General features: G+C 55.7%; 1 protein-coding gene across 4 annotated transcripts in view; it reads left to right on the top strand.

Moving 5' to 3' along the window:
- The window catches only part of LOC117679487 (myosin-11), a 30866-nt gene extending 7853 nt beyond the window's left edge, over positions 1 to 23013 (top strand). Inside the window, exons 4-42 of one of the 4 annotated variants that reach the window (XM_034441457.3) lie at positions 1134 to 1161; positions 3447 to 3549; positions 4155 to 4175; positions 5862 to 5954; positions 6263 to 6326; positions 6446 to 6544; positions 6982 to 7125; positions 7405 to 7500; positions 7646 to 7764; positions 7860 to 8012; positions 8097 to 8270; positions 8787 to 8960; positions 9123 to 9237; positions 9458 to 9651; positions 10049 to 10170; positions 10561 to 10630; positions 10989 to 11149; positions 11414 to 11522; positions 11659 to 11790; positions 12150 to 12356; positions 12802 to 12939; positions 13252 to 13547; positions 13870 to 14082; positions 14214 to 14358; positions 14459 to 14665; positions 15149 to 15253; positions 15338 to 15490; positions 15896 to 16144; positions 16470 to 16682; positions 16776 to 16988; positions 18164 to 18325; positions 18533 to 18661; positions 19111 to 19199; positions 19341 to 19464; positions 19564 to 19772; positions 20267 to 20375; positions 20562 to 20734; positions 21001 to 21033; positions 22367 to 23013. In XM_034441457.3, the coding sequence (XP_034297348.1) occupies positions 1134 to 1161; positions 3447 to 3549; positions 4155 to 4175; positions 5862 to 5954; positions 6263 to 6326; positions 6446 to 6544; positions 6982 to 7125; positions 7405 to 7500; positions 7646 to 7764; positions 7860 to 8012; positions 8097 to 8270; positions 8787 to 8960; positions 9123 to 9237; positions 9458 to 9651; positions 10049 to 10170; positions 10561 to 10630; positions 10989 to 11149; positions 11414 to 11522; positions 11659 to 11790; positions 12150 to 12356; positions 12802 to 12939; positions 13252 to 13547; positions 13870 to 14082; positions 14214 to 14358; positions 14459 to 14665; positions 15149 to 15253; positions 15338 to 15490; positions 15896 to 16144; positions 16470 to 16682; positions 16776 to 16988; positions 18164 to 18325; positions 18533 to 18661; positions 19111 to 19199; positions 19341 to 19464; positions 19564 to 19772; positions 20267 to 20375; positions 20562 to 20734; positions 21001 to 21025 (5330 nt within the window). In that variant the 3' untranslated portion in view covers positions 21026 to 21033; positions 22367 to 23013. The remainder of the gene's footprint in view (positions 1 to 1133; positions 1162 to 3446; positions 3550 to 4154; positions 4176 to 5861; positions 5955 to 6262; positions 6327 to 6445; positions 6545 to 6981; positions 7126 to 7404; positions 7501 to 7645; positions 7765 to 7859; positions 8013 to 8096; positions 8271 to 8786; positions 8961 to 9122; positions 9238 to 9457; positions 9652 to 10048; positions 10171 to 10560; positions 10631 to 10988; positions 11150 to 11413; positions 11523 to 11658; positions 11791 to 12149; positions 12357 to 12801; positions 12940 to 13251; positions 13548 to 13869; positions 14083 to 14213; positions 14359 to 14458; positions 14666 to 15148; positions 15254 to 15337; positions 15491 to 15895; positions 16145 to 16469; positions 16683 to 16775; positions 16989 to 18163; positions 18326 to 18532; positions 18662 to 19110; positions 19200 to 19340; positions 19465 to 19563; positions 19773 to 20266; positions 20376 to 20561; positions 20735 to 21000; positions 21034 to 22366) is intronic. The other 3 variants (XM_087878736.1, XM_034441455.3, XM_034441456.3) reach the window with 3 other exon arrangements.
- The last annotated feature ends 194 nt before the right edge of the window (positions 23014 to 23207 follow it).

The raw sequence follows: 23207 nt of genomic DNA, 5'->3' as shown, positions 1-23207 counted from the left end.
TCTGGGATGGGAGCAGGCAGACGCTGTCAGGGAGGGGCCCCGTTCTCCCAGGGGAAGAAGTGCTGGTGGGGGTCTCAGTTCCACAGGCACAGTATTCAGCCTCTTATTGCAGGGGGTCCAGGAGGGAGGGAGGGCTAAAGTAGGAATCCTCAAACACCAATTGCTTCCCGCCTACATGACCTTCAGCGATGTGAAACGAAATGTCCACAAATAAAACTAAAAATACGTTTCTTATAGTCACTGAACCAGGGATGTAAGCAATGTGCTAAAATGCTTTGATTGACAACCTTGGAAATTAAAAATGGGGCTCTCAGTCCTTTCTGTGGCTTCCCATTGGGATGGATTTGGGGAAGATTGGTGCAGCAAAAATGCAAATTCCTCTAAGGATTGCATGTAAAAAACTGGAATTGCCAAAGTGCCTCCCTCGCCTGCACCAGCTGTGTGCTTCTTTCCTGGTGGTGGGTCAGTTGGAGGTCCGGGCCTTTCTGGCGTTGGGCTGCCATCCGTCTCCCCTCTGGTGCATTGGCACTCCAGGGAGGCAGCTGAGGCTAGGATGTAGGTAGACACTCCCCTCCCCACCTACCCCCGGCACCTTCCTGGTCTGAGGGGCTGCCCTGCTCTGCCACTTCCCTCAAAGCCTTTGCCAGCTGCCTCCGATTCCACCTTTACTCTGGCTTGGGTGGGGGAGGTCTCTGGCTTTTCCCCTGCGGATTTTGGAGACCCTAAAGCTCTGCCTGAAATCCACCTCAGTGGCCCCAAAAGGACAGCTTGGGACTCTTGCTTTGGATCTCATCCATAAATAGAACTGTTTGTGTCTCTAATCCCATTTCCTCAATTCTTTCCCTGTGGACACAAAAGCAGGAGATCGGCCTCCCCATCGGGAAAACGGGATAAAAATAAATGCAGTGCTGATGGGTCACAAGGGGCAAGGGGCACCGGCCTGGTCTGTCTGTGCCAGATGGGAAGAGTCCTCCCAGTTCATCCCCAGCTCTCCCAGTTTCAAAAAGGAGCAGGTACCTGGTGGCAGAAGACCAGGATGACTCTACTTGGTAGCCCAGCTTCAGAAGTCTCTGGACCTCTCCCCAAAAGGGCTCTGGGGGCCAGGATCTCACGGCTTTCTTTTCTGTCTACAGATCGAGAGGATCAATCCATCCTTTGCACGTAAGTAGAGCCAGAAGAGTTGGCGCACTCCCTTCTCAGTTCAAGCTCCCTCGCAGCTCTATTTTTGGTGGCCTTTTAAGGACTACTAAGCACATCCTGGGCATCCTGCTGATGAGTTGGAGGGTGCCCAGCTGGCAGGGGGGATGGAGGGTGTGCGGAGCGGGGGGGCACTCCAAGATAGCTTTAGATCTGCTTTAGATCCCATCGTAGCAGCCCTCCTGCTGTGGAGAACATCTGGGCACTTTCCAGGTGGCTTCCTCATGGCAATGCCACCAGGCCAAGGCGACCATCTCTCGCCCGGCCCGGCCCAGCCCCAGCCTGCTCTCCCCCCCCCTCCCTTCCCCTAGAGTGAAAGGCCTTAGGCGAAGCAGCCCTTGGCTTGGGGAACATCTGTGCTGTGCTGGGCTAAGCTAACAGCCGGAAAGGGGCGGAGACCCTGCCCAGGTAGTGTTGATGAAGGAAGCCCCCAGGAGACTGGAGTGACAGGGAGTGATGGGGGTTGTAGTCCAGCACATCCAGGAGAGGCTTGCTTGGAAAGATGGTGGCTTGTTCCTGCCTTTGGGGAAAAGAAATGCAGCAGGAGGAGGGACGGAGAGAAAGCAGTGGGAGGTATGAAAGCCCAAAGGCCGGCTCTTCTTCTCCCAACAGTGCGTGTGGGGGGGAATTTGGGGAAAAGCTTTCTCCATCAGTGGCCTCCCACTGGCCTGTTTGTTCTGGGATTCTTCCCAGAACACTTAATTTTCATCAATACATGGTCGTCTTTGGGGCTTCTGGGCAGGGAAGCCCATGGTCGTCTTTGGGGCATCGGCCTCCTGCAGCCAGAGGGGCCTCCGCAGGCATCGGTTCAGCTCCACCCAGAGCCCAGGAGAAGAGTCTGCCCTCCGGCCTTGGCAGGGAAGGGAAGCTCACCCCATCCTTCGAAGGGGCCGAGAAAGACTGGCCGGCAGAGACCGAGAGCTCATCAACCCAGCCTCAGGACCAGAGTGCCGAGTGGCAAAAGAGATGGACTCCCTCTGGCCAGGAGGGTCCTGTAACCTTCCTGCAAAGCTCAGGATGCGCCAAGACAGCTGGCCTGGGGGACAAGGGGCAGGGGTGGTAGAGTCCCCTCCCCACCCACTGGCTGATCTGCAACACTCGGTAACCTTGAGCAGAGCAAAGCTCCTCAAAATCTCCTCCTCCACGGCCTGCGCATCTTCGGCCACCCCAGGGTGATCGGAGGCAGTCATCTTGAAGAACAAGGAGTCCCGCAGGAAGCAGCTGCCTGGCCTTTTAAGGCTCGCCTCCTCCCAGGCCTGTCCTGTTTCACCCCCATCCATCATGGGGGAGAAAAGGCGCCTCCAAATTAGGAAGAAGAATCGGCAAGGCGGCCGGGCGTGGGAGGGAGGCTCAAGCTCCACAGCCAAGCCTCTCCTGGCGGTCCCTCCCTCCCCCCCTTAGCAGGGGGCTGGATCCCTCCATCCAGGAGCTCCTCTGGCCCTCCTGGATCAAGCCAGCCCCTTCCTTGATCTCAGCCACTTGGGCTTCCTTGGTTGGATGTTTTCGTTGCCAAGTCATAAGTTGCCACCAAAAAGATCACAAAGCATCTCCTAAGACTGATGCACTCCAGATCCAGGATGGCTCTGGAACGATGCCACGGAAGGAAGAGAAGGAGAGATGTGAGCCTCTCTGGCAGCCTCTCCGTTACTGCCCAGAGTGCCAGGCATTCTGACACACGTGGGCAGCCACACCAGGGCAGAGCTCTCCAGCTTCACTCCTTCTGCCACCATTCTAGTCCACCCAGAGGATAAGGAGGGGCTGGGAAGGGGCGTCTGGGGTGGCAGCTTCATGCAGGGAGTCTTCCCTTCCTTGGGAGATATTTCCTCCTTACCGGGCAGGTAAGGAGGAAATATCACCCAAAATGCCCACCAGCCCCTCCAGGGATGGAGGGAAATATCACCCAAAAATGCCCACCAGCTCCTCCAGGGAGGGCTGGGCAAAACTCCCCAAAGAGGCGAGGAGAGAACGCATGTAGGGGGCACCTGAGTGTGCCAGCAGGGAGCGTGTGATGCAAGGCCACAGAGTCTGCAGTGCCAGAGGTTGGCGGAAAATCAGACGCTTACACGGAGATTCCTAAGTGCTGGAAGAGCTTAATGAAAGGAACAGCCTTCAGCTGCAGCCTAAAAGCCCCTGAAGCTCCCTTGCCCTTCCCTCCTTCCCTCCCTTCCGGGCATTGGCTCTGCAGGAGCCCCCACTACTTCATGAAGGGCAGGGGGGGCTGACAGTCTTTTTCCTCCTCCTTCCCCCAGGGGAGAATCGGGCGCTGGCAAGACAGAAAACACCAAGAAAGTGATTCAGTATTTGGCCGTGGTCGCCTCCTCGCATAAGGGTAAAAAAGACACCAGCATCACGGTGAGCAGCCCCTAACACCACCCCACCCCCGTTCAGTCTAGTGGGCAGCAGTGGGCGAGGGGGGGCTTCTTTCTCTGGGGTGATGACGAGGCGGCGTCCTCTCAGACCAACCTTCAGCAGCAGCAGGAAGGAGGAGACAACTTGGGAGGAAAGAACTTTTTTTCTGACTTGTAGATAACACCACTGGCTTCCCCAACCTGACATCCTCTGGGTGATTTGGACTCAACTGAGACCAAACTGGCCCATCCACCAGCAGGAGTGATGGGAGTTGTAGTCCATGACTTCTGGAGGCTGCCAGTGGGGCAAGGCATGTCGGAGGGTGCCTGCTTAATCAAAGACAGGCATTGAGGTGTCCATTGCCACGCTGAGAGGGCACATTTTGGGAGGGAGCACGGACTCCAGAGGTGAAAGAGACCCCCCCCAGGGTGGGTAAGATCTATCCCCCCCCTGGTGGGTCCTCTAATCACAATGTTCCTTGCGGAGACACCTTGCACAGCTGGAGGCAGAGGTGCCTAAGGTGAATAGTGGCAGAAATGCTTTGTAAAAAGACGCCGTCCGGGAGGCCGAGACTGACGTTTCTTTTATGCCGTGTTGTTTGACTGCAGCAAGGGCCGAGTTTTGCTTACGTGAGTAACCTGATTCAGTGTGTGTGTCAAGGCACAGCCTGTAGATCTGCATGGTGTTGTTGCACTCGCTCCCCAACGAGGGTCTCGGGGGCCTGGAGATGCCCCGCCCAGAGCACCCCATGGCTAACCCATCTGGTTGCCCACCTGGATCTCACCCACGCATGCTGTTTCTTGGGAGCAAGCCAGTCCTTCCTCCAGCTGCTCCCAGGCAAACAGGATCGTGGCCCCTCCAGCACCAGGGCTCTTTGCGGAAGAGCATCCTCTGATTTGCACAACGGAATGCTTCCTTTTTGGACCGGCCTTGAGGGCGGGTGGGGGGTGGGGGAGGGCAGCCTCAGAGGGGGTGCGTGGGTTGGGGGGCTTATGGAAGCCGGTCTTACTTCCCAGATGATCACCACCGTGTGCCAGTAGAGTGACTGATCCGTTCTTCTTGGCTTGCCATGTGCCTCTTCCCCCTCCCTTGCCTGCCATCCTGCCCTTGGGGGGGGGAGGGGTCGTTCCTGGGTTTTCTGCATGCAGTGCAACTGGCTGAGCCTGCCGCCTTTCTGCTAGGGAGAGGTTGGAGCCTCTGACAATTGTGGGGCTACGGAGGGGGCTACGTGTGAGGAGAAGCTGGAATGGGGAGCGGAGCCAAGTGGGAAGACGTGCCCAGCCGAAGAACCATCCCTGCCAATTCTGCCTTCTTTCAAAGAGTAGCCAAGAAAGCCCTGCCCAATTTCAGGAACGTTTTCCTTTCTAGAGCCTGGGGTATCAGGAAGGAAGAGCCTTTCATATAAAATGGAGGCTTCTGCCCCCCTCCCCCATTGTGGAGCAGAGACCTTTGGAGAGCAAAGATCCTGGCTATCCTTAGATACCTGCTTCTTTGCCATAGACAAATGGGTGTAGAAGCCAACAGCATCTTCTACAGCTGATCAGAAGGTTTTTCATGACCCTCGATGTCTTCATCAAAATCCATCAGCCTCTGTCTTTGCTTTGAGACAGGGGTGGGGCAGCCCCGTCCTCCTCCTCCTCCTCCCAGCTTCAACTGTGATGAGAGGGTAAGGAAAAGAGGCCGCTCTTTAGCATGGCTTGGAGGTGTGACTTCATTGGTGTGTACCTGCCTGGGTGTTCCTTTTTCCGCATGCAAAAGCCGCCTTATTTTTAAATATAAACCATGCATTTTCATAGCCAGTATTTAACCGAATTAATAGATGCCGTGTAATCTGCTTTGGGCTGCATTAGAAGGAAGGTTGTGTGCAACCATTCCTTCGGCCCCCTTGCCTAATTTCTGTTGTCGTTTCCTTGCCAAATGAACGCTTTGGCGGCAATTGCAAAAAAATTTCTCTGATTTGCTTTGGCCTAATAAATATGCTGAAAAAAAGATACGGGTTATGACCGATTGCCTCCGTGGTTGAAGACGATCCAGAATGCAGCAATTGGCCGTGTTGACTAGTTTTACAAAACAAAAAAAACAAAAAAAATGACCAAGTCCTACAAAGGCGGAACCAGAGGCCAAAATCAGCCACAGGGAACCTGTGTAGGTAAAATGCTCCCTGTGGCAAGTGCAGCTGGAGAACAATGCGCCTCTTTGATCCACACAGAGAGAGTTTCTCTGAGGGCAACTCGAATTGCACCCCCTCCCTTTTTGATTCACCCCCTCCTCTGCCCGGCCATGGACTGACAGCCAAATCCTTGGATCAATTTTAGGGCGAGTTGGAAAAGCAACTTCTCCAGGCCAATCCCATCCTGGAAGCTTTTGGGAACGCCAAAACTGTGAAGAATGATAACTCCTCCCGATTCGTAAGTTGGCACAACTTCATGAATGGGGAAAGGCAGGGAGGAGAAGGGGGGGGGCTGAACCAAATAAGTACAAATGGAGAATAGGACTTCTTCTTCCCTGGAAAGGAAAGGAAGAGGAGAAGGAAGGGACGGGCAGGGAAGAAGGAAAGGAAAGGAAAGGAAAGGAAAGGAAAGGAAAGGAAAGGAAAGGAAAGGAAAGGAAAGGAAAGGAAAGGAAAGGAAAGGATTATAAATGGGGAGGGAGGACATCAAAACTCTCTGAAGCCCCCTGCACCCCACCCAACCATGCCGTCTCCTTTCTCCAACAGGGCAAATTTATCCGCATCAACTTTGACGTGACGGGGTACATTGTGGGAGCAAATATTGAAACCTGTATCCTTTTTCAGAATCCCCCCCTTTTTTGCTTCAGGCAACTGCCTTGTTTTACCTAACTGTGGGTAAGTTAGTATTTATTTAAAAAAACGGTTGACTTGCTGAACCTTCATGGACAGATTTGCTGGAAAAATCTCGCGCTATTCGGCAGGCCCGAGAGGAAAGGACCTTCCACATCTTTTATTATTTACTTGCCGGGGCCAATGAACAAATGAAGAGTAAGTCGCCTCCTTGGCCGATTTTTGGGAGGGTGGCCTGAGAGGGAGGGGCACTTCAGAGCAGCTGCAGTTTCTGGTGGGGGGAGCAGGTTCTCCCTTCCCCAAAGGGTGTTGGCACTGAAGCCAAGAGGACATTTTTGCTCTCAAAAAAGGCCAGTGGCCCCTTTGGGGCAAGAAGCCTTGTGCCCAAAGCCGGAAGCTCTGCTCTCCACATGGGCTCCCCACTGAAGGAGACTCCGGGGGGGGGGAGTGGGACTTCCTCTTCAGCCCCTTGGTTAGGAGTGGGGTTGCCCAAGCGGACCTTTCAGGGCCAGGCTGGCCAGGGCGGAGGACGGTTGGGGAGTAAGCGATGAGGCCCCAGGAGTTTGGACCCAGAGCTGGGGAGGGTCCTGGCCGGCTCTTGGCCTCACTGAGGTTTTGTTCTGTCTGCCTTGCAGTGGAGCTTCTGCTGGAAGGGTTCAACAACTACACGTTCCTCTCCAACGGCTACGTGCCCATTCCTTCTCAGCAGGACAACGAAATGTTTGAGGAGACCCTGGAAGCCATGACTATCATGGGATTCACAGAAGAAGAGCAAATTGGTAAGAGAAGCAAAGAGGACCTCTGGCTCTGGATACTTAGAATACAACCACCTCCCTCGGGTTCCAGGGCTTAGCATTGAGGCTGCTGAAGGGTTTCCTGAATCTTGGCACATGGGGAACCTATGCAGGTGTGTTCTCGACCTGATCCTAACCCTCTCTGAGTTCAGTAAAGCCGCTGGTGGGATAGTTATGGGGAAGAAAGCCTCTGGGATCGAGAGGGAGAATCCACCCACCTACCCAGAGACGTCCTTTGAATTTCTCTCCTTCCTAACCTCACAGCAATGCTGAAAGTCGTCTCATCAGTTCTCCAGCTTGGCAATATTGTCTTCAAGAAGGAGAGAAACACGGATCAGGCATCCATGCCGGACAACACAGGTAGGTGCCCAGCAGTGGTGGAAGAGTTTTGCCTCCTCAGGGTGAATTGAGTCCCTGAGGAATCCAGGTTGCCAGAGCAGCCCGGTCGGCCATGGATGGCTGCAGTCACCAGAATGGTCTTCATGAGGATGTGTCTTGATTCCAGCTGCTCAAAAGGTTTGCCACCTCACGGGCATCAATGTGACAGATTTTACACGGTGCATCCTCACCCCTCGGATCAAGGTTGGACGAGACGTCGTTCAGAAGGCACAGACCAAGGAACAGGTGAGGAGGCCAGCTCAGCTTTCTGACCTTGAGCCTTGATGCTTTGCTGGTCTGGGTCCTTGAGAAACTCAGCCTGGCTCCCCTTGCCTCCTTAGGCCGATTTCGCAATAGAGGCCTTGGCCAAAGCAACATACGAACGCCTCTTCCGTTGGATCCTGACCCGGGTGAACAAAGCCCTTGACAAAACCAAAAGGCAAGGCGCCTCCTTCTTGGGCATCCTGGACATTGCCGGCTTTGAAATTTTCGAGGTAGGGCCTGGGGCAGTTCCAGGGTGTTTCTGGCCGAGCCCTTTCTGGCAGGGAGGCGTGAGCTGTTCTCAACTGTCTTTCCAGATCAATTCTTTTGAGCAGCTTTGCATCAACTACACCAACGAGAAGCTCCAGCAGCTCTTCAACCACACCATGTTCATCCTGGAACAGGAAGAATACCAGCGCGAAGGCATCGAGTGGAATTTCATTGACTTTGGGCTGGACCTGCAGCCTTGCATTGAGCTGATTGAAAGGCCGGTGAGGAGGCTGGGTGGCTTTTGATGCCGAGGAGCAAAGGGGGCCGCCCTCCAGCTCTCACCTTCAAGAATACGGGAAAGTGGGCAGGAAAAATGGCGCTTTTGGGCACTGCTGGATTTGGGAGTTTCCTGGCTGAGCAAAGGGTTGGACTAGAAGACCTCCAAGGTCCCTTTCAACTCTGTTAGCCTGTTATTTCCCAGGATGCGGTGGGTCTGCAGAAAACCTCAGTCAAAATGCTGGTGACCTTCGTTTCAGATAGGAGGGGATAGAAGGGGTTGACTACATTAACTATTTCAATCAGTCTTGTCCTCCACTCCTCAGAGTAGTCCGCTGTCCACTCGGGCCTCTCCTCCTAAAGAGTTCTGTTGAGTAAAGCAACAGAATGGAGGTTTGGCTCCTCTCTCTGCCAGTGAGTTGGGCAAAGGCTGCTCCACCACAAGTCCCCAGAGCTTGAGATGGTACCGCAGCTTCTCTTCCACCAGCAGCCTCATGCCCCCCCCCTCACTGCTGTTCCAGAATAACCCTCCTGGTGTCCTGGCCTTGCTGGATGAAGAATGCTGGTTTCCAAAGGCTACCGACACCTCCTTCGTGGAGAAGCTGTGTACCGAGCAAGGCAACCACCCCAAGTTCCTGAAGCAGAAGCAGCTGAAGGACAAAACCGAGTTCTGCATCGTCCACTATGCCGGAAAGGTACCAAACAGGCTGAGGTTTCTCTTCCTGGTGCCCAGAGAACACGCTCTCTCTGCGTTCTCTTAGGGACGCCTTGCCTGCCTCTCCACCCACGTCAACTGCTCCCAGGTGGCCTTTCTGGCCACTGTGGTGACCCCGGCGGCTCTTTCGGTTTTCCTCAAGGTGTCCTACAACGCCAGTGCCTGGCTGACCAAAAACATGGACCCTCTGAATGACAATGTGACGGCCTTGCTAAACCAGTCTTCTGAGAAGTTTGTGGCAGATCTCTGGAAAGAGGGTAGGGAATAAAATCTTGGCTGGGTGGGAACGAGGGGAGCCGTAGTCCAGGTTTTATTAAGCTACCAACTGGGCAAGGTCGGAGGTTCTTAAAGCTGCTCGGAGCCCCCTAAAAACTGGGCCTCCCTGGAATTGTGTGGGAGAAACCCAGTGGTTGAACCTCGCTGGGCAGGGGCTGCTCGAGCCCCCAGCTTGACCTTCCGGCCTCCCTTGTCCTGCAGTGGACCGCATTGTGGGCCTGGACCAGATGGCCAAGATGACCGAGAGCTCCCTGCCCAGCGCTTCCAAGACCAAGAAGGGCATGTTCCGGACGGTGGGGCAGCTGTACAAGGAGCAGCTGACGAAGCTCATGACGACCTTAAGGAACACCAACCCCAACTTTGTCCGCTGCATCATCCCAAACCATGAGAAAAGGGTCGGTGCCCCAGCGGGGCTTCCACCTGGCAGATGCTGGGCAGCCCTTCCCTACCTATATGCCAGACACCCAACTCCCATCACACCCAGCCAGCCACAGGACTTTGGGCTCAATGCATCGGCAGAAGAGAGATTGGCTCCGCCCACTGCTTCCCTGCTTAAAGGGGTGTCCGATGTGGCCCTTGGTCGCTTTTGGGGAGGCAGCATTTCATTCCAGGCTCTGGGGTCCCTTTGCGAAAGATAATTTATTCGAGGATATTGCTGTGTGGGTGTTTTAGCCCTCCTTAGGACTCCAGGAACCAAAGGGCCCCATCGACATCTCCCTCCTTTCCTCCTCCTCCTCCTCCTCTCCTCTCCTCTCCGTTTGGAAGGGTCACCCCCTCCTTCGTTTCTTCCAGGCAGGGAAGCTGGACGCCCACCTGGTGCTGGAGCAGCTGAGGTGCAACGGGGTTTTGGAGGGCATCCGCATCTGCCGCCAGGGCTTCCCAAACAGGATTGTCTTCCAGGAATTCAGGCAGCGGTAAGGGGGGCTTCTGTGAGAGACAGGCTGGGGGTCCTGGAGCCCATCCAGACGGGTAGGAGCCGGGTGCCCAAAGGGTGCCAAGGCCTGGGGAGGTCAGCAGGAAAAGCTCTCCTCTGGGGTGAATGCGAAGGCCTGTTTCGGAAGAGGCTTTTGGGGCTCTGGGAGCCATTCTGACCATAAAGCAAGGCGAACCCAATGAATTCCACCCCCCCCCCCAGAGCAGAGTAGATCTGTGGGCTCAGGGCTGTCTAGGAGAAGGTCCTGTGGTTTGGGGAGCGGGATATTTCTCCACGATGGGAGTAGGAAATGGAACACGACAAGAGTCCAAGTTTAAGGCCGGAGTGAACAGAGTGATGGTGCTTTTGGGGGTGCTTTTTCCCCCCACAGGTATGAAATCCTGGCTCCTAACGCCATCCCAAAGGGCTTCATGGATGGGAAGCAGGCCTGCATCCTGATGGTGAGCATTTTTCCTCCAGGCTCACTTCTCTTTGCCTCCTTGTAGCTTTGGTCTCCTGTCTTAAGCACAGTTTAGAATTCATTGAGAGTTGCATGAATTGATTGCACATAAGTTCAAACATGTCTTGGAAAAAATACATTCTTTAACTTCCTCCCTCCCTCTCTCCCTTCCTTCCTTCCTTCCTTCCCAATGAGGTTTTTGTGCCTTGAGTAATAGCTTCTTGGCATCAGAAGCCCAAACTCCACCTGTTGGACTTCTACTGATCAAGCAGCACCTGCCCGGTTGGGAAGAAAGTGGGAGGACCCATTAAGTCCTGCTGAGGACCAACTGCATATTGCACCTCCCCCTCCTCCAATAGATCAAAGCCCTGGAATTGGATCCCAACCTGTACAGGATTGGCCAGAGCAAGATCTTCTTCCGGACTGGCGTCCTGGCTCACCTGGAGGAGGAGCGAGACCTCCGGATCACTGACATCATCATCTCCTTCCAGGCCCAATGCCGGGGCTACCTGGCCAGAAAGTAAGGCTCTCTCAAGGGGAGCAGGGCAGCCCAGCGGTGCTTCCAGGGCTCTGGGTTGAATGTCAAGGGGCTCCTCCCGGGGCCCAAAGGGGTGAGAGAGGAAGCAGCTGTGGGAGATACGTTGATGGAGGGATGAGTTGGCCTCTTGCCCACCAATGTCCGGCCCCTCATTGCAGCCCCCGCAGCCTCACAGCCCCCTCCCCCCTGCTCATGGAAGACTTCTGGGGGTGCAAAGGGCCCAGGTTTCATGCTCCACTTCTGCAGGGCTTTTGCCAAGAGGCAGCAGCAACTGACCGCCATGAAGGTCATCCAGAGGAACTGCGCTGCTTACCTGAAGCTGAGAAACTGGCAGTGGTGGAGACTCTTCACCAAAGTAAGTGGCTGGTCCTCAGGGAGACACCCCCCCCCCCGCAGACCCCTGGAAATGCCAGTCTTGCTTCTGCTGGGCCAGTCAGGCTGAGCCCCAAAGTGGTTGGGAATAAGTGACCCCATAAACTCTTGCTCTGCAGGTGAAGCCACTGCTGCAGGTCACCCGGCAAGAGGAAGAGATGCAGGCCAAGGACGAGGAGCTGAAGATGGTGAAGGAGAGGCAGATCAAGGCCCAGAGCGAGCTGAAGGAGCTGGAGCTCAAGCACAGCCAGGTGAGCCCACCTGCTCCTCCTGAGTCCCCGCAGGGAACGGCTGGCCCCCAGCACACCTGGGGTGCAAATGGAGGATGGGCAGCTTCTCTTGAGCCGTTTTGCCCTGTGGAGGACTTTGCTTAGGGTGCCCGGCTCACCCTAGGATGCCCAGAGCAGCCATTGGCCAACTAGCCCTCAACCTACTGCACAATCTACTGTAGACATTAGAAACATCTGGAAGCCGAAAGGAGGGAACCTGTGGGAGGCACAGGCATGGCTTTCTCAGCCCAGCAGAGCCCACCCGGGGTGGTTAGCCAAGCCTTTGGTGCCCCAGGCAGGGCGTCCCCCCAACTGAATGCCCTCCTCTCCCTCCGGAACAGTTGAGCGAAGAGAAGAACCTGCTTCAGGAGCAGCTGCAGGCTGAGACCGAGCTCTACGCGGAGGCCGAGGAGATGCGGATTCGCCTGGCTGCCAAGAAGCAGGAGCTGGAAGAGATCCTGCACGAGATGGAGGCCCGGATCGAGGAGGAAGAGGAACGCGGGCAGCAGCTACAGACCGAGAAGAAGAAGCTGCAGCAGCACATGCTGGTACCCGGGTGGTGTTGGCAGCTGGAGGGCAGCCCCAGTCAGGCCCACAAAGCCAGAGAGCTTTGCCTTCAGTCTCACCCGCTGCCTCTTCCAGCTGTTTCAGAGAAAAATGGCTTTCCTGGGTGCAGAAGCTGGATCCCTCAAGCCCCATTGGAGGGGCAAGCCAGGGAAAAGCCACTGCAAGCCATGCTGGCACGGTTTCATCTAAGATTCACCTCCGTGAGAACTAGTGGCTTGTAGGGAATGGAGGAGTCTTAATTCTGTCTGCTGTGTACAAGGCCAAGTCGGGGAGCCCGGAGACAGCTCAGCTGGGAGCTTTTAGGGGTGCCAAAAGAGCGAGGGCTGCCAAGGAAGAAGCCGAAGGTGGCTTTAGGGGCAGGAGCAGTGAGTGGCCGTTTGTCCCCCCCCTTACTTCTCCTTCTCCCCATGCTTGTGACCCCCAAAGGACTTGGAGGACCAGCTGGAGGAGGAAGAAGCTGCGAGGCAGAAGCTTCAGCTGGAGAAGGTCACCGCGGAAGGGAAAATCAAGAAGATGGAGGATGACATCTTGGTCATGGAAGACCAAAACAACAAGCTCTCCAAGGTCGGTGCCGGTTCACCTTCCCCTTGGGCTCCAAGGCCAGGGAAATGAGGAGAGTGGCCCCTCCCTGCCCCCTGCAGTGCAGTCAGGCTCAGGGGGCGGCTGGGGGTGCAGCCAGTCCTGCGGTGAGGCTATTTTGCCTCTGACGGGTCGCCCACCCAGCCTTGTAAAGACGCATCTGGGAGACGGGCAGCGCTTCGGTCCTGGTTGGGGGAGCCATTTCACCGGTTGACCAGGCCCCGTGGGCACCCCTGCCCGAGTGCTACCTCCTCCCACTCCAGGCTTCAGGGAAGGCGTCTTTCCTCCCCACCCCAGGAAAGGAAGCTCCTGGAGGAAAGAGTCAGCGATTTGACGACAAACCTGGCCGAGGAAGAGGAAAAAGCCAAGAACTTGACCAAGCTGAAGAACAAGCACGAGTCCATGATTTCGGAACTGGAAGTCCGCCTGAAGAAGGAAGAGAAATGCCGGCAAGAACTAGAGAAAATGAAGAGGAAGCTGGAGGGGGACTCAAGCGACTTCCATGAGCAGATTGCTGACCTCCAGGCCCAGATTGCTGAGCTGAAAATGCAGCTGGCCAAGAAGGAGGAGGAGCTGCAGGCCGCCTTGGCCAGGTGGGGCACTCACCTCCCCCAGCTGGCTCCCCTGGATGGCCGAGAGCCTCGGGACAGTGAAGGGGCCAGGCAGCCTCCCCGGGACAGGAGTGCAGAGGACTCCCTTGGCTGCTCGTCTTCCAGGGAAGGGCCGTTGTGTTCCAGAGGGACATCCATCTGACCAGCCAGGAGGTCTCTTCCCCCCCAGGGACCTCCTTTCTGCTCCCTCCTCCGGTCTTTCGGCACGTGGAAATCCCTCAAGGCCCCCAGACAAGACCAGTGTTTCCAGAGCCAAGCCAGCTGGCCTTGCGGACTGAAGCCCCTTTCTGCTTCCCTCACCCAGGCTGGAAGACGAGATGAACCAGAAGAACAATGCGCTGAAAAAGATCCGGGAGTTGGAAGCCCACATCTCAGACCTGCAGGAGGACCTGGACTCTGAGCGGGCGGCACGCAACAAGGCCGAGAAGCAGAAGCGGGACCTGGGCGAGGAACTGGAGGCCCTCAAGACGGAGCTGGAGGACACCTTGGACAGCACAGCCACCCAGCAGGAGCTCAGGTGGGGCCGGGGAGGGGCCGGGGCAGTTCAGGCTGAGCTGCATGGAAGCCAGCTTCCGGTGGGAAGGGGGGATGGTCAGGAGAGGACGGAGGAGCCGCACCCGCTTCATGCTCCTTTGTGCTGGGGCTCAGAGCGAAGAGAGAGCAGGAGGTGACGGTGCTGAAGCGAGCGCTGGAGGAGGAGACGCGAGCCCACGAGGCCCAGGTGCAGGAGATGCGCCAGAGGCACACCCAGGCCGTGGAGGAGCTGGCCGAGCAGCTGGAGCAGTTCAAGCGGGTAACCCATACTGGCGGAAGGGGAATGGGGGCCCTGCCACGGAGACCCTGCTCGTTCCAGGTCATCCTCCTCCCCGGCTGAGCATCTTTGATGCTTTCAGGCCAAGGCCAACCTGGACAAGACCAAGCAGACGCTGGAGAAAGGCAACGCGGACCTGAGCAACGAGATCCGGTCGCTCAATCAGGCCAAGCAGGAGGTGGAGTACAAGAAGAAGAAGCTGGAGGGGCAAATGCAGGAGCTGCAGTCCAAGTTTGCCGATGGGGAGCGAGTCCGGACGGAGCTCAACGAGAAAGTCCACAAACTGCAGGTAACTCCGAAGGGTGGGGGGATCCTTCCCCACCTTGACAAAAACAGCCAGTCGGGGAAGGGCCTGGACCCCTGATGGGCTGCTGAGCCTTCCTTGTCTATGGCTGGCAGAAGGCAGAGCTGGGGTTCCGTGATGCTGTGCCATCCGTGGGGTTTACTCAGAAGGGAGTCCTGTTCAGCCCAGATTCCACGAACAACTTGGCTCCTCTTTCCTGTCTGGGCTGCTTCCATAGTGCAGGTGGGGCAACAGGCGCTCAGTGGTAGAGCTCAGGGAGGCCTCAGCTGCTGAGAAGGATGGCCTTTCCTCCCTCTCCAGCAATCAACTTAGATCCGCTGCTGCTCTTCTTTTGCTTTGGGGAGCTATTTTACCTTATTCTTAGCTGCTGCTTCTTTTGAGTTGCTATTTCCTAGTAACGCAGCCTATCAATGCTGGAAATCAAACACAAGGCAGATCAACGCTCCCGATGCCGTTTCCCTTTCCTAGGCGGAGGCTGAAAGCATGGCGGTGCTCCTGAATGAAGCCGAGGGCAAGAGCATCAAGCTGACCAAAGATGTGGTGACTCTGAGCTCCCAGCTGCAAGACACGCAGGTAGGTGCTTTGGGGGCTCCCATCTGGGGAAGGATGAGGTGGGTCCTTGGGAAGGGGCTCACCAAGGGCTGTCCCGCCATCCAGGAGCTGCTGCAGGAGGAAACTCGGCAGAAGCTCAACCTGTCCACCAAGCTTCGGCAAATGGAGGACGAGAAGAATGGCCTGCAGGAGCAGCTGGAGGAAGAGGTGGAAGCCAAGCAGAATCTGGAGAGGCAGGTTTCAACCTTAAACGTGCAGGTATGAGCAGTTCTGATTCTGTGTGTTTATGCCTTGCCTGTTTATCCTTGCACAACTCTTGTAAGGTTGGTTGGGTTTTATGGCTGTTTTAGAGCCCGTTAGTGTTCCAAAGCATGGGGGCATCCCATGGCATTTTGATGCAATTGGCCCAAGAGAAGATGCAAAATAAGCTGACTTTGTATAAATATACAAAAGGATGAAGGCTATTGCTTAACACATTGTAAGCCGCCCTGAGTCTCCAGAGAAGGGCAGCATATAAATCAAAGTAAAAAAAAAAAAATGGTGGTGGGACCCAACCTGCCCAGGAATAAGAGACCCACCCCTGCTGGCTTTTAGAGATGGGGGCTGCCCTGTTGAACAGACTCAAGGAGTCCTCCTTGTTGTGTCTCTGAATCTCACCTGCAGCTCTCGGACTCCAAGAGGAAGATGCAAGAGTACCTTGGCACCATTGAAACCATGGAGGAAGGCAAAAAGAGGCTCCAGAAGGAAGTAGAGGGCCTCACCCAGCAGTTTGAGGAAAAAGCTGCTTCATACGACAAACTGGAAAAAACCAAGAACCGGCTTCAGCAGGAGCTGGATGACCTTGTGGTTGACCTGGACAACCAACGTCAGATGGTTTCTAACCTGGAGAAGAAGCAGAAGAAATTTGACCAGGTGAGAGTGGAACTCTTTGATCTAACATCTACTACTAACCTAACCCTAACCCCAACCCTGCTCTAACATCTATTCTAATGCAACTGGACATTCCATTGATGCAAAAGTTGACCTATGTTTCACTACATTAATACATATGTTGATTAATTAAAGGTTTTAGTAAATTAATTCAGTATAGCCATCAAAGCGGTTTTAGTAATGTTAGTATTCTGCCCAGTCGCCTGAATTTTGTATGCTGGTAAGGAAAAGTAGACGGGGCCTGCTCATTGAGCTTGGCACTGTGGCTTCATTCAAGTGGCCCCCAACGCCTTCTCTGCTTTTGTAGATGCTTGCTGAGGAGAAGAACATCTCTTCCAAATATGCTGAGGAACGAGACCGAGCAGAAGCCGAAGCCAGAGAAAAGGAGACCAAAGCACTGTCACTGGCCCGAGCTCTGGAGGAGGCTCTGGAAGCCAAGGAGGAGCTGGAGAGGACCAACAAATTGCTGAGAGCAGAGATGGAAGACCTCGTGAGCTCCAAGGATGATGTTGGCAAGAACGTAAGTCCCTTCTCCTTCTCCCTCCTTCCCTCTCCTCCTCCTCCTCCTCTCGCCCCCACCTCTCCTCCTCCCTCACGCTCTTTTCTCTGGAAGGTCCATGACCTGGAGAAGTCCAAACGGGCCCTGGAGCAGCAGATGGAAGAAATGAAGACTCAGCTGGAGGAGCTGGAAGATGAGCTGCAGGCCACTGAGGATGCCAAGCTGAGGCTGGAGGTCAACATGCAAGCGCTGAAGGGGCAGTTCGAGAGGGACTTGCAAGCCCGGGATGAGCAGAACGAAGAGAAGCGCCGGCAGCTGCAGAAGCAGGTACAGGAGGCCCCTTTCCCGTTGTGGGCATCCCTCCCATACCAGTGACCCTTTCCTGAATGGGCAACCTCCATTGAATAGAATAGAATAGAATTTTTTATTGGCCAAGTGTGATTGGACACACAAGGAATTTGTCTTTGGTGCATACGCTCAGAGCGTACATAAAAGAAAATTATTTGTTTAACAGACTGATGGCGTTCGGGAAAAAACTGTCCTTGTGTCTAGTTGTTCTGGTGTGCAGTGCTCTATATCCTCGTTTTGAGGGTAGGAGTTGAAACAGTTTATGTCCAGGATGCAAGGGGTCTGTAAATATTTTCACAGCCCTCTTTTTGACTCATGCAGTACACAGGTCCTCAATGGAAGGCAGGTTGGTAGCAATTGTTTTCTCTGCAGTTCTAATCATCCTCTGAAGTCTGTGTCTGTCTTGTTGGGTTGCAGAGCCAAACCAGACAGTTATGGAGGTGCAGATGACAGACTCAATAATTCCTCTGTAGAACTGGATCAGCAGCTCCTTGGGCAGTTTGAGCTTCCTGAGCTGACGCAGAAAGAACATTTTTGTTGTGCTTTTTTGATGACGTTTTTGATGTTAGCTGTCCATTTTAGATCTTGGGATATGGTAGAATCTAGAAATTTGAAGGTCTCTACAGTTGATACCGTGTTATCTAGTATTGTGAGAGGTGGAAGTATGGAAGGGTTTCTCCCAGGGATGAAATGCTCCTGGATCAGACTGGATCACCTGATCCGGTAGCGATTTTTCCCTGTGGTTCGGCAATCTGGTAGTGATCGCCGCCCAGGTGTCATTACTTCCTGGTTTTAACCAGGAAGTAATGTTTTTTTGCCTTCTGCGCACGCACAGGTGTGCGTGCGCATGTGACACGTGTGCGCTTCCGAACCGGTAAGGAAGGTAAGTAGATTTCATCCCTGGTTTCTCCTAAAGGCTACCACCATTTCTACGGTTTTGAGTGTGTTCAGTTCCAGATTGTTCCGGTCGCACCACGAGGCTAGTTGTTCAACCTCCTGTCTGTAGGCGGATTCATCATTGTCTTGAATGAGACCGAGCACTGTTTTGTTGTGGGCTGTAGAGTTAGAAGGGTGGACACAGGTGGCTTTGGGTGCAGCTGCAAACTCCATGCTGCGTGGCATCACCCTCCCGGTCTCTCCTCCCTCTTCACCAGCTCCATGAGCTGGAGGTAGAACTGGAAGACGAGCGCAAGCAACGGGGCCTGGCAGCGGCCGCCAAGAAGAAGCTGGAGGTGGACCTCAAAGACCTGGAAGGGCAGGTGGACTCTGCCATCAAGGGCCGCGAGGAAGCCATCAAGCAGCTGCGGAAACTGCAGGTAGGGAGGTCCACCCGCCTTCTGGAGCAGTCTCCCGCTTCTCCAGGGGGGCTCCAGGTGCATTTGGGAGACAGCCATCATGCTCCCCCCACCTCACTGGTCCTGGAAGATGGGGCTGTCTGGGGGAGGAGGGGGTTACATGAGGGGGCAGGGAGGGGGCAGGAGGAAGGCCTGAGCTAAGGAGTGACCCTCTGACCCTGCTCCCAGGCCCAGATGAAGGACTTCCAGCGGGAGCTGGACGATGCCCGGGCCGCCAGGGAAGAGGTCTTTGCCACCGCCCGGGAGAATGAGAAGAAGGCGAAGAACCTGGAGGCGGAGCTCATGCAGCTGCAAGAGGTGAGCTGGTGGGAGGCTGGAAAGGCCAGGAGGGGATTCAGCTCTGCCGAGGTGAGCACCCTGAACACCCACGGCCCAGGATGTGTGTGTGTGTGTGTGTGAGAGAGAGAGAGAGAGAGAGGAACAGTGAAGGGCTGAAGTGGGAAGACCTAACTCTGCTGTCAGCCATGGAAGTCACTCCGGCCACCCCCTGCACAGGGTGGTTCTGGGGCAGAAGGTTGAGGGGGGAGCTGCACAGGCCACCCCCAAACCCAGGAGAAAAGCAGGACTGAAATCTGGCCAAACAGCCATTTAAAACATCTCCTTTGCCCAAGTGGGGAATACTATCAAATCGAGCCCTCTCAGGGCGAGTTAAAGGGCAGCTCCCTGATTCTGAAAGTGGGTCCCGGGCCCTGCGGAGTCCCTTCTGTCTGGAGAGAGAGGTGCTCAAGGAGCCTCTTCCTTGGCAGGACTTGGCTGCCGCAGAGCGGGCTCGGAAGCAAGCGGAGCAGGAGAAGGAGGACCTGGCGGAAGAGCTGGCCAGCTCTGCCTCGGGGAGGTAAGGGGCCTTGCAGCGCCCCCCAGCCGGAGCTGGAGAGCACTCAGATGAGCTGCCCAACACTGGAGCTGGGAGCTGGGGCGGGGGCAGGGAGTGGACCTCAGCTGCTGATCCCCTGCAATGCCCCCAACTGCCCCCCAGGATCAGCCTGCAGGACGAGAAGCGCCGCTTGGAGGCCCGGATCTCTCAGATAGAGGAGGAGCTGGAGGAGGAGCAGGGCAACATGGAGGCCATGAGTGACCGCTTCCGCAAGGCGGTGCAGCAGGTAAGCCCCCTCCCTGGGGCGGGGGGAGGGGGTGGGCATGGGAAAAGCGGGACTTGCTCCGGATGGCCCCTCGGGAAATCCCCCTTTTCCCCTCTCCAGTCGGAGCAGCTGAGCAATGAGCTGGCCACGGAGCGTGCCACGGCCCAGAAGAACGAGAGCGCCCGCCAGCAGCTGGAGCGGCAGAACAAGGAGCTGAGGTCCAAGCTGCAGGAGATGGAGGGGGCCGTCAAGGCCAAGTTCAAGGTCACCATCTCGGCCCTGGAGGCCAAAATCGGCCAGCTGGAAGAGCAACTGGAGCAGGAGTCCAGGTGCCCAAAGGGGGCGGTGGGGCAGGGCTGCATTGTGTGGGGGGGTTGCAGCCTGGGTGCCCAGGTGTGCATCCAGCTGTTTGGCACCAAAGCTCCAGGCCTGGTCTTGGTAACCTTCCTAGGGGAGTTTTGAGATGCCGTCACTAAATCATTCAGGCAGACCCCCTTTTTTAGCTTTTAACTTTTCTCAGCACCTTTTTAACATTGTATTCAGTTCTGGGTCAATAAAAACCCTTTCTGAGGAAATACAAGCAGCCTACTTTGAAACAATTTGACCAAAACTCAGAAATATTTTTAAAAACGCATCAATTTTCCTTCCTTCGCCCTGGATGCAATTCACAAGGCAGAATCTCTTTCCATGAAAGGAACATGCCGGCTGCTCATTTTAAGGCGGCAGATCGTCCCGTCTCTGGATTGGGCGGGGCTGTTGCTGTCAAGCCCTGGAGAGCTTCATGTGGACTAGCCCCTTTGAGAGCCTTTCTGCCTCCCTACAGGGAAAAGCAGATGGTGGCCAAGGCCCTGCGCCAGAAGGACAAGAAGCTGAAGGAGACCCTGCTGCAGGCGGAGGATGAGAGGAAGCAGGCCGAGCAGTACAAGGACCAGGTGGGTGCCCGGCTGTGCCAGGCAGCAGGCGTTCATGGCCAGGTGGGCAGGCGAGGGAGTGGGGAGTGCTGTGGCAGAGCTGAGTGGGACCTCCACTCCCATCATCCCCCGCCGGAAACACTGGGGTGGCTTTACGTCCTCTTGGGCTGGCTCTGAAGCCCCTGCCGGCCTCCCCCCCCCAACCAGGCAGACAAGGGCAGCGCCCGGGTGAAGCAGCTGAAGCGGCAGCTGGAGGAGGCGGAGGAGGAGTCCCAGCGCATCAACGCCAGCCGCCGGAAGCTGCAGCGGGAGCTGGACGAGGCCACGGAGAGCAACGAGGCCATTGGGCGGGAGATGGTGGCCCTGAAGAGCAAGCTCAGGTGAGGGCCCTGCACCCCCACACGCATCGGCCCCTCCTGCCCAGCGGCCTCAACCCATTTCCACCCAAGGTCGGAGCCAAGTGGTTGGCTGGCAACCCTTGGCTTCCTCACTTGGTGGCTCCTGGCAGCTGAGTCGGTTGAGCAGGACTGAGCATAGGATGGCAGCGCCTTCTCCTCTGGGGCCCTGGTCCCCCCAACCAGGCCCTCTTCTGCCTGCCAAGGTGCTGCCGGCTGGGGCTGATGCCGTGGGACCTTCTCTCTTTCAGAGGGAACCCAGAAGCTCCGCAGTGACTCAGCAGGTACCAGGCCTTCACCTTGGCAGCCTGCTTGTGATTGCAAAGCCCCAACCTGCCTTTAGTCCCCTAGAAATCCAAGCGAGCAAACTCTGAAGGCTTGGATCCCTCGTGGGCAGCGGCTTCTTCCGCAAAACAAATATTACACTTTGGTCTGCAGGCTCCTCTTCTCTAGAAGTCTCCTGCACACTGATATTCTAGTCCGGGGGTCTAGCAGCCATCTGTGGCATGCCAGAAACGGCGCACACACGCAAAGCCCCACCCGCCGGATGCAGGCAAAACCTGCCCCCTTCAGTTCTGGGAGTTGAAGCCCACAAGTCTTAAAGGGCCACGTGTGGAGACTCCTGCTTTAAACAGCGGCAGCTTCTTCCCTCCGATGCACGTGGGAGCTTTGGGGGGAAAACCTGGCTGCTTTCATGAGCAATGGAGCAGTGCAGAGGCCCAAAGCATTTCCTTCAGCTGCTTTTGAAGCATGACCAGCCCTGGTACTGGGGGGTGGGTGGGTGGGTGGGCAGGCAGCTGCCCCATCACGCTGCCAGGCAAGCCACCACTTTGTTTGTGAGGCAAAAGCATGCAGCTCGGGCCGGCTCCCTTGGAGCCATGCTCTACTGCGCAGCTGTGCTCCAAACACTCCTTGCGGCCCTCAGTTCTCCTCTTGGTGCCTGGCAAAGGGCTGAGCTGCTTCTGCCAGCCACCTCCAGCTGCAATCCTCAGGACTGTCCCCCATTCCTGAGATGGGAATTCATGCATCGGCCCCAATTCGCCAAAACCTCTCCAGATCGGTGGAGCCACTTCCTTCTGTAATATTTGTAGATTCTCCTTTGCAGGAACTCCTTGCCACCAGCACTCAGCTTTGCCACTGCCACTGAGTGTGTGTGTGTGTGTGCGCGCGCACGCCCGCACATAGCCAAACTCCTGCTGCTGCATTTCACACACCTTTTCCGCTGGCCTTTTCTGTTCCTGCACAGGAGCTGAGCGGTTAGAGCTGCCCCCCTCCTTCACATTGTTCTCTTCTCTTCACTTCCGGTTTCCTCCTCTTCCCAGCAGGAAGTTTCAGCTAGTTTAAAGGAAGTCAGAGGAATGCCCCATTGGCTTAAGGAACTCTCTGCCACAAGACATGGAGGGCAGGTTAAAGGAATTTGGGGAGCTAGCAGCTCTTGGGCAGAGTGTCATCTCTGAGGCCTTTTCCTGGCCAGATGTTCTGAAAGGATCTCTCTCCTTTCAGATGGCACCTTCTGCTCTTAAGCCTCCACCGACTCCCGAGAAGTGGCACCCGTGCGCCTCCCTTTCTCTAAAGGACTCTCTGCTCTTTGTCATCCATCCTTTTTCCCAACTGCAGGCGCGGGAACGAGCCGGTGTCCTTCGCCCCCTCGCGCCGATCGGGGGGTGCTGGTGGCGGCAGGCGGTCAGTTGAAAATGCTGCCGAAGGCTCCGAGGAAGAGGGAGACCCCCGGGATGCAAATTTCAACGGAACAAAATCCAGCGACTAACCAGCTCCCCCTCCTCCTCCACGCTTGCCCGTTTGACTGCTACACCAGAAAAAAGGAAAAGGGGGGGCCATTAGCAGCACTCTAGGCCGCTTCACCTGTCCCAAAGCCACGTCCTCCCCGACCACAGCTGCCTCTACTCCCCCGTAGACACTGAGCCACAGTGGCCTTAGTCGCGCAGCTGCCTTTCTGCAAGGGTCACACCCATGCCTGGCTGACCAGACCAGGGCCACCCCCCAGAAGTGCTCCGAACCCCTAGGAGACAAAGCCCACTTGCCTTGCCCCCCCCTCAAATTCTTGTTCTTCCCCGATGCTTCCAGCCTTTCAGAAGGCACCCCAAAATTTGCCAAAATCCAACTGCCTTTTTGAGTCACTGCTTTGGGGGTGGATGGGAGGGGAGGGGAGGGAACGAGAAAACAACTCTTACTATTTGGGATGACCTTTGTGCTTAACACACACACACACACACACACACATTAATAAAGGTTGTTAAAAATCAGAAGAACCTGAGTGCAAAGTGTGCAGCGAAGCATCCCAGGGACAACTCACAAGCATGTCTCTCTTCAGGCAGAGGACTAGAAACTTACTGCCTTTTGAAACATGTAAGGACAGGGGTGTCAAACTTGATTTCATTGAGGGCTGCATCAGGATTGTGTTTGACCTCGGAGGGCTGGGGTGGGTGTGGCCAGCTTG

The sequence above is a fragment of the Pantherophis guttatus genome, chromosome 14 (genome assembly GCF_059756535.1).
Source record: "Pantherophis guttatus breed Tessera chromosome 14, ASM5975653v1, whole genome shotgun sequence".
Classification (NCBI taxonomy): Eukaryota; Metazoa; Chordata; class Lepidosauria; order Squamata; family Colubridae; genus Pantherophis; species Pantherophis guttatus.
Note: the sequence above shows the minus strand (reverse complement) of the source record. Positions and strands in the feature narration are given on the sequence as shown.